The 9,199-nt window shown below is 41.8% G+C and overlaps 1 protein-coding gene across 1 annotated transcript; it reads left to right on the top strand.

Annotated features, from left to right (window-relative positions):
• Positions 1-3,355: 3,355 nt before the first annotated feature.
• On the top strand, positions 3,356-5,834 carry LOC120185231 (putative cytochrome c biosynthesis ccmC-like mitochondrial protein). The gene has a single exon (XM_039189514.1). The coding sequence runs from the start codon at positions 4,375-4,377 to the stop codon at positions 5,092-5,094; it is 720 nt and encodes a 239-aa protein (XP_039045445.1). The 5' UTR covers positions 3,356-4,374; the 3' UTR covers positions 5,095-5,834.
• The last annotated feature ends 3,365 nt before the right edge of the window (positions 5,835-9,199 follow it).

Raw genomic sequence — 9,199 nt, forward strand, 5'->3', positions numbered from 1 at the left:
ATTTACATGTTTTTGATATGGGGATATAAGTAAATGGATGTTTTGTTGAGTAAAATGGTTGAATGAAAGTGAGTGGATGTTAGAAATGCGCATTTTAACTTGGGTCAAAATCTTCTATTAGCCCTTGTATAATGTGAAATTTGAGAATCTAGTTGTACTTTAATTTGGTTATTTTTAATAGGGTGAAGTACACGAATGATCCCTCGATTATAAGGTGTTGTTTTGTCGAGTCACTGACTATTAAAAGTTACAAACTGATCTTCTGATTATCCTTCTATTATAAGATGTTTTTTTTTAATTCTTCCGATTATTAAAAGACACGAACTGAGCCCTACATTCTACATTATCTTCATAAAAGATAGTTTAAATCTTGTAGTCACGTGGGAACAAATCACGTCATTCGAATGTGTTGAGTCAATAGTCTTAGCAAAATACATTCTTAACTTGTCTGGTGCATATCAAATATTTCTACTTGATTTGTATAGGCATAAAAAATGTTTGCAGATTCAAAGATAATGATCTTGTAGCACTTAGAAATACTTTCAGATCAACTAAGATATGATGTTTCTGAACCAGCTAAGATATGATGGTTCCAGACTGAAATTTTTTTTCCTGTTATGTGAAGGAAAAACTATCTGTATTTATATTTTTACAATCATTAGGGTGATCAATAGGTTAATCAAAAAGAATCAAAAGTTAGTTGGATGATCTTCTGATTTCTGTCCTTACCTGGCCGGGTGACTTTAACTAACTCCATTCTTAATGCTGTCTACTTACTACATGCAAACTTGTCTTTTTCCTTCCCGTATTTGTGATGAAACTGAGAGGCTAATTCGCAATTTTATTTGGAGACCGATTTCCACTGCCCATGGTATCCCTCTAGTTCGTTGGGAAATTCTTAGCCAACCTCGGAAATATGGGGACTTGGAATAAGAAATCCCCACAAACAGAATATTGCTTTTCATCTTAAGTTACAGGCTCTTATCTCAAATCCTAACAGCTTTTGGGTGAAGCTCTTGCGTCAGAAATATAAGATCTTTGTCCTTCATCCATCCCAAGAGCAAACTACTCTCACTTATGGCGTGCCATTGCAAGAATTTAGCCTTCATTTCATGGCTCCCTCGCTTGGTCAATTGGTGATGGATCCCTTACTCACTTTTGGTATGACATTTGGGTGCCTCAACTTGGTCCCCTCATCAATTGAAAAAATCCTACTGCCACTGCCATTGATAATCTTCTTGTTTGTGATACTTTATCCCTTGAAGGTGAGTGGAATTGTCCCTTTCTTCATCAACTTATCTCCCCTGATGTAGTTCCTTTTATCATGAACATTCATTGCCCAAGTTCGACCATTGGTACTGACTTTTGCTATTGGGAATATGGTAATCATGGACAATTCTCAATAAAATACGCCTATCACAAGCTCTCGGATTCTGCCTGGGACAAATGCAATACTAAATGGAGCCTTATTTGGAAGCTTCCTGTTCAGGAGATAATCAAATATTTTCTTTGCCTTTCGGTCAGATATAAACTGCTCTCTAATCAGTCTCGTTGGCACGGTAACCTTACTGATGATCCTGCTTGTTCCATCTGCGGTGCAGTCGAGGAATCTGCTATTCACATCCTTAGAGACTGCAAAGAAACTAAACACTTGACGTATCATTTTTGCTTCCATTTCTTAGCACGTCTGGAAGCGTCGTAACTCCACGATTTTCTGGGGACAAAACACATCGAACAAAACACTTCTCCATCAAAGCAAATCTTGGGTTTCTTACTTTCAGAAGAATCACCATCAACTTGATTCTAGTTTGCCTTCTTTTACTATACAAAAGGAAGTCCGATGGAATCCTGCTCCTACAAGATGGGTCACTCTCAACACGGATGCTTCCATTTTCCAAGATATTTGCAAAGTAAAAACAATATATGCTATAATTTTGCAGCTTTTATTGAATCGGATGCAAAGTAAAAACATGTAAAAAATATTTGAGAAAGTTACTTTATTCAATCCTTCATAAGCCCTTTTTCACTAAAATCGGTAACCGGTGCGGTAGAAGAGAGCTCCTATTTCACTTGACGTTTACTAGCTTTCAATCCTATCCTACGTTCTTTCCGTTTTCGAAACTCAAGAAAAGAAAAAGAATCAAGCTAGCGCCAAGCAAAGAGAAGTGCACAGAGAGAGCTTTCAAGTCTTGATGTCAGATCGAAAGCCTCCGGAATTGGAAGAGGAAAATCCTGTCACCCCTAGTGGGAAGTAGGCTCTATTAGGCATTCTTGGGTCTACAATCTCACTAGAAGAATTCCGAGAGCAAGCATTCAAGGCTCTTCTATCTTGACTTGAAAGCTAGTAAACGTCAAGTGAAATAGGAGCTCTCTTCTACCGCACCGGTTACCGATTTTCGTGAAAAAGGGCTTATGAAGGATTGACCGAAGTAACTTTCTCTACCACTTAGGCGAGCCAGCTATCGTTTGAGCTCTTTTCCTGAAGCGATTCCCCTTGCTTGTAGCTTGTAAGTAAGAGGTGGGTTATTCAACCAATTGATGAGAGTCAATTACAGGATGGATACTACGCGCTAGAATCCGTGCTCTGGAGAATGGGAACTATTATAACATTCCGCCACAGACCCGTCCCGGAGAATATGAGTCCATTGTCCGAGAGTATTTTGATGAAGCGATCACTGTTGATCACCTATGCTCAGCCATGGACATGGAATATAGAGAACTACAAATTTGGGGGAAAAAAAGCATTATTGCAAGAAAGGCTATTTTCGTTTATGATTTCGGAGGACAATATCGACCGCATTGTCCAGCTCTCCCATATGACAACATTCGAAAGGAAGCTTTCGATTTTATTGAGGGGGAAGTCGAAGATTTAAATGATCTTCGATCCGAAGAAATTCGGAGGCAAACGGAGGAGAGACTTTCGTCGTTGTTAACTAGCATTAGGCAGGGCGGTCGGGCTTCGTCCACATACAAACGTTTTTATTCTTCTTTTATAAACGAAGAATTTCGGCGATTACATGGATTACCACTTCCGTGAAGAGTTTAAGTTTATTTTCGTGGTTTTTTTTATTTTTTCATGGTTTAATTGAAGTCTAGGCTTTTATGTCGATCCCTGCTTTGGTCTCTGGTTTGATGGTTGTTGTGGTCCATTTTCCCACGTAGTTCGTCGGTAAAACAAACGATTCCCTTCTCAAAGTAAGTAATAGAGAGATCTTTTTCTAGTTAGAATCAATGCAATGAAAGAACCATCCCTTCCCTATTTGTTTGTCCTGCCAGATAGAAAGATAATTAGACCCCAGCCCTTCTTTACCACTTTAGGGGATGGGGGTGAAGGGGGTTTACATACAACCGAGGCAAAGTGGTTTATGACTAAGCAAAGACGTGTTTCAATCTTGAATTTGATTGTCCTTCTTTCTATCCTTTTTTTATTCTACTATTTTGCATTTCTATTGATTGGTATGGATAAAAATATCTTTCTTGTCAAACTGAAATCCATTCTTCTCACCAAGGGTCTCCACTTTCTTTTTAGTAGGCTCGGGTGGTGTGGTGGAGGTCTCCTTATAACAATCATTTTTTTTTCTTGGATCCTGAATTTATGAACATGATGGCTCCTGAGGGATCATCAAGCTCGGGCATAAACCCCGCTCCCCACGAGCACGAGCCTGGTGCCCCTGAGCCTGAGCAGCCCTTGCTCTCAGACGAAATTCGCCTCCAAGAGTTAGGCGATTGTCTGAGAATCAATTGCCTGGGGAAGGCTATGAGCCTCGGGGAACAAGAGGATATTGTGGAAACACAGCTCTTGATTGAAAAAAAGATAGAGCAAGCTCTCTTGTCCGACGGTTATTCTAAATAAGCCATTCTAGAAAAAAGACATCAAATAAGAGGCTTTGTTTTCTATCCGCGAGGCACACCCGTCTCTGGGTCCAAATACACTAAATATTTAGAAGATATACAAATGTTTGGGACCCACCAAAGCCTTCCCTATTCCCGTATTATAAGGGCCATCCAGAATATGGATCTCCCTTTAGATTATAACGTCAAAAATAGTAGAGTACGTATTTAATTTGAATCTTGTTTCAATATGGAATATTATCAAGCACCTTTCACTATTTCGGATAGTATTTATGCTTCTACCTTTTTCTTAGCAACTGGCTTTCATGGTTTTCATGCCCTTTATCAATCATTTTTTTTCCCGGTATGTCGCTCCGCGAGCAAGGAGTTCCAGGGACGAGCGGAGCGAAAACAAAGCAGGGGGAATTCCTCGTTGGGGGAAATCCTTTTATTGCGTATTGAATATAGATCCATGTCTTTCTTGTTCCACTAGCTAGGACAAAATGATCACATGTCCGTTTCGTTATTACAACCTTTTTTTTTATGTCAAAGACCAGAAGCTACGCGAAAATTCTCATTGGATCTCGGTTGTTCTTAACAGCGATGGCTATTTATTTAAGTCTTCGGGTAGCACCACTAGATCTTCAACAAGGTGGAAATTCTCGTATTCCGTATGTACATGTTCCTGCGGCTCGGATGAGTATTCTTGTTTATATCGCTACGGCTATAAACACTTTCTTGTTCTTATTAACAAAGCATCCTCTTTTTCTTCGATCTTCCGGAACCAGTATAGAAATTGGTGCTTTTTTTACGTTGTTTACCTTAGTTACTGGGGGGCTTCGGGGAAGACCTATGTGGGGCACCTTTTGGGTGTGGGATGCTCGTTTAACCTCAGTATTCATCTCGTTCCTTATTTACCTGGGTGCACTGCGTTTTCAAAAGCTTCCTGTCGAACCGGCTTCTATTTCAATCTGTGTTGGACCGATCGATATACCAATAATCAAGTCTTCAGTCAACTGGTGGAATACATCGCATCAACCTGGGAGCATTAGCCGATCTGGTACATCAATACATGTTCCTATGCCCATTCCAATCTTGTCTAACTTTGCAAACTTCCCCTTCTCAACTTGTATCTTGTTTGTTCTGGAAACACGTCTTCCTATTCCATCTTTTCTCGAATCCCCTTTAACGGAAGAAATAGAAGCTCGAGAAGGAATACCAAAACCTAGTTCACTCGCTGAGTCTTTTTGCATCCATGGCTGAATGGTTAAAGCGCCCAACCTATACCAACCTAATAAAGAGGCAAATTCGTAGGTTCGATTCCTGCTGGATGCACTTGGAACGTTTAGTTCAATTACTGCTCACGAAATTGTTACATATAGCTCGCCCTTATAGCTTATGGGGCACTTCACTCGCTCAACACTCGTTCTTCACTCGCTAGAGAAAGAAAAAATATAGATGACTGAAAATCCCGCTTAGAGATCGCAACTATAGTGGAGAGAAAATAAGTATCAGCAGGCACTAAAGGGGAAGCTTAGAGACGAAATTCAAATATAAGAATAGAGGAGTACGTGGGGGGTGAAGTAAAGATAACTCTAGCAATATAGACTGGGCCTGCTTCCCATTCATTCTTTTATAAGAATGCTCTTCGGCTGGTCAATAGGGCGCATCACTTTTGCTTCTGTAATAGAGGCACTGTAATAGGCGCGCTTAGCTAACGAATAAAAACCTTGGTCCGCTTTCATTGGTCTAGCCCGGTCATTGCTTATCTCTTTCTTCTCTATCGGTGAATTGGGGGGAAAGAGTGCTTGAAGAGAGAGCTACCCGAAGGAGGAGCAGTATACGCAAGGTCTAAGCCCCTTACATAGTTGTTTGTCTCCTCGGTACCCCCTCCCCCTTATTCTTCCTTCCTCTGTAATAGCTGCCTTGCTAGCGAAGGGTCTTCTAAGCCCTGAGCAAGCTGAGTGCTTAGCACTTTTTTAATAGCACCACTTCTACCACTTGCATAGCATATCGGTAGTAGCTACAAGACAAAAAACTAACTCAAGAATGCAAGAGAAGTGCTTTTTAAAAGGTAGAGCTACAAGAAAGCATCTACTAAGCTAACCATCTAATCTAAGCAGTAGCATCTCAACTCAAGGAATAGCTTTCCCGCAAGAGGAAAGAGCATCTATATACACAGTTAGCTGTTCCTACTTTGGGATATTGCCTTAGCTAGGTTGGCTCCTAGGCTAAAGCAACTGTACAAGAGGCAATGTTATCAGCGATGCCTCGCAGCATGGAATGTTATTTCCTCTTCCTCTGGGCTCTGGAATGGAAGAATTTGTTCAGCATCAACCCCGGGATTCTTTCCCCGACTACAAGAAAGGAAAGCCTTGCCTGCTTCGTCTTTGGTTTGAAACATGTACCTAGCATTTCTTTTAGGATATACAAATATAGCGAAGGAATCCAACCCCTCCTCTTACACAGGGTACAAGGTAACACTCAACGGAGAAAAAGCTATAAAATCAAGTAGATCGATCCTAACTCACAATTGAACTAGCTCGCAAAGAGCAGGAATGTCACTGGCTAACAAAAGGGATGCCTAATAGTAAGTCCTCATCCTGGGGAGCCAAGTTGTTTAGCGATAAATACGCAGAAGCCGGTAGTGGATCGTCTGCTATCTGGGCAGCCAGCCCAATCGACATCGGAGAATGCAAAGAATGTGGTTAACAGTCTAGGACTGAAAGTTAGACCAAGAGAACCCTCCCTTCAGATGCTGTCCGATGCGCTTGGTCTCTAGTCTGATCTTCTTTCACTTGACAAGTAAGATGGTGGGCTAAGTAATCCCAGAGGAGTTCATCACACAGCGTAAAGGGCAGTGAAAAGAAATCCCGACTTCCTACACAACCTGACTACCTCCCGAAACAAAAACAAGTAGGCCACAAATTTAAGAATTATCCAAATGTTTACCCACCTTTTGATAGAAGTCATCCTCCTAAATCCTGATTCAAGGATTCAGTGCGAAAAGCTATCGAGACTGGAAAAGGAGCTTCGACAGGAGTTGACTTATGGACGGAATAGAAGACAAGAAAAGGAATAACTCTCGTGAAATGAGACAGCAATAAAGCGAAGACTTGAAGGCTTAGAGCCAATGGATCACTCACGGACATAGAAATTCCTAACTCATGGGGCAGGGCCTGTTAGACCAGTATCAATTGAGGGAAGAAAATCAGTAGTAAGACAGTGGGTTGATTCCAAAATATGATAGACCCCTTGAGGTTTTCAAACGTGTAGGGAATCTTGCTTATCGGTTGAAGCAGCCGGAAATAACAGAAGAGAAAGCTTAAGCTTACTATCTCGCTTTAGCTCTAGCCTCGTATTACTGAACTTCAATCTTCTTTTGCTGCTTTCATCAAACAAAACGTGGTTGATTCTGCTCCGAACGCGACGAATGAATGCTTTTAGGCTTTCTGTCGCCAAGAGGCTTTCTTCCTGAACTTCTGGAGCTTTAGCTTTCCTTCACTTCGATAGCTCCTGTGCACTGCCCACGAACTGAATCCTTTAGCTTAATGACCACTCTTTCAGATCTTGTACGTATACTCCCAGTCCTGTACGTGTAACTCCAATCTTAACGGATCTCCTAGGGAACGCGGAACTTTTAGGCGGCTTAGAACACTAGGCTCCGTTACATTACTCGAGCTATAGTGAGAGAGTTTCAGACCTCGTTGCTGCCCTTGGTGCGTGGTTAACTTGATTTATAAATGAATTCAGAAGGGAAAATCAGATGGGTTTAAGCCCTGGAATAAACGATTGTTACGGCCATCCACCATAACGCCAACGAGAGTAGGTTATTAGGGCTTATTTTAGCTTGAGCTTTCATCTCCCTACGATGGTCTCCCTTGAGCCGCATTCCAGGCTTTCGATAACTACTCTGGACCCACCATGGGCTTTGTCAAACTACTCCTCTGGCTGGATCCTGCCGAATAGGATTTCTATGATAAACCCGGAAAAACCAGATTTGTATCTGTACCTGAATGAACCATTCAAAAGCCCAAACGCTCTCATTGAGGAGAGCACGGACCTTATCTCGCTAAGCCTTTCAACGACTAAATACTGTGATCACCCACCGTTTTACGATCCATCTGCGATCCCAGCCCAGGTAGAAACTATCCTCTGGTTTTGCTCCTCCTCTGTACCCTAGTTTGGTTTTACCTCCGGAGGACCTGGATAACCTTTTGAAGAGTCTGAGGGAAACCGTTCGCGTTACGTTATCAAACCCTCTTGAAGAGCCTCTGTTGTTGAATAACCATCTCCGTAGGATCCTGGCTTTCTAGTTGAAGTTTCAACAGCTACCTTTAGCCTCTACGCTGCATTTACTCTACGCTGACCACTAACTGAATCGTAGCGATTTTTCGACATGACCAGCTCTCTTTTTAGATCCTGGGTTTAGAAAACCTCTTGAAGAGCCCGGGGAACCATTTTGTGATGGAAAGCGTGTTTCAGACCCTGGAAGTGGTCACTCCCTCTTTGGACACTGTCGGAAGGGAAGGTAAAGCAAACTCCTTCGACCCCCTGGAAAAAGAAAAACCATCGTCGATACCTGGGTTTGTTTCTTCTCAACCTGGTAGTGAAACTAAGCTCCTAAAGGACCCCTAGCTACAGAGTTCACTCCCAGTCCTTACGTTACGGACCCCGGCTTTGAATGCTACAAAGTACCCCTAGTTTAGTTTTGCCTCCTAACAACGTCCCCTGGGTTTCGATAACGGATTTTCTTTCAGAGCACGAGCCCAATCTCGCCAAGCAATCAGACGACTAAATCCATTTTGCAAGGCTGAGAACGAAACGAACTACACGTAGAGACGCTCCTTCTCTTGAATTTGACAGTGCTCGTGTTTTCCGATCCCTCGAGCTAACGACGCTTGGACTTCACATCATCTCGCTTTCGCTCGAGCTCTGTTTTCACATCCTATCCTCTCGCACTAACAGAACACCGAATTAAATGTGTTAAGCAAATAACAACATATCATTTCTTCGCGAAAAGTGCATTTAATGATGTAGTTTTCTATGCGAACAATATATATCATATATAAAGATCGTAGCGTAGTGAGTTAGGAGTTCCCTCTCACATTCGTTCTAAGCGTGGATCACTTTCATCCAACTTTTTCCATTATTTTCGTATCCGTAATAGTGCGAAAGGAAAGCTTGGCTCCAAGTTGTTCAAGAATAGTGGCGTTATTGAGTTTCTCGATCCTTTGACTTAGGATTAGTCAGTTCTATTTCTTGATGGGGGCAGGGAAGGGATATAACTCAGCGGTAGAGTGTCACCTTGACGTGGTGGAAGTCATCAGTTCGAGCCTGATTATCCCTAAACCCAATATGAGTTTTT

This window comes from Hibiscus syriacus, unplaced genomic scaffold, assembly GCF_006381635.1.
Source record: "Hibiscus syriacus cultivar Baekdansim isolate YM2019G1 unplaced genomic scaffold, ASM638163v2 tig00113072_pilon, whole genome shotgun sequence".
Classification (NCBI taxonomy): Eukaryota; Viridiplantae; Streptophyta; class Magnoliopsida; order Malvales; family Malvaceae; genus Hibiscus; species Hibiscus syriacus.

Bases quoted from the DNA above. Each gene is read 5' to 3' on its own strand.
- LOC120185231 (XM_039189514.1), top strand. From the start codon at position 4,375: ATGTCAAAGACCAGAAGCTACGCGAAAATTCTCATTGGATCTCGGTTG.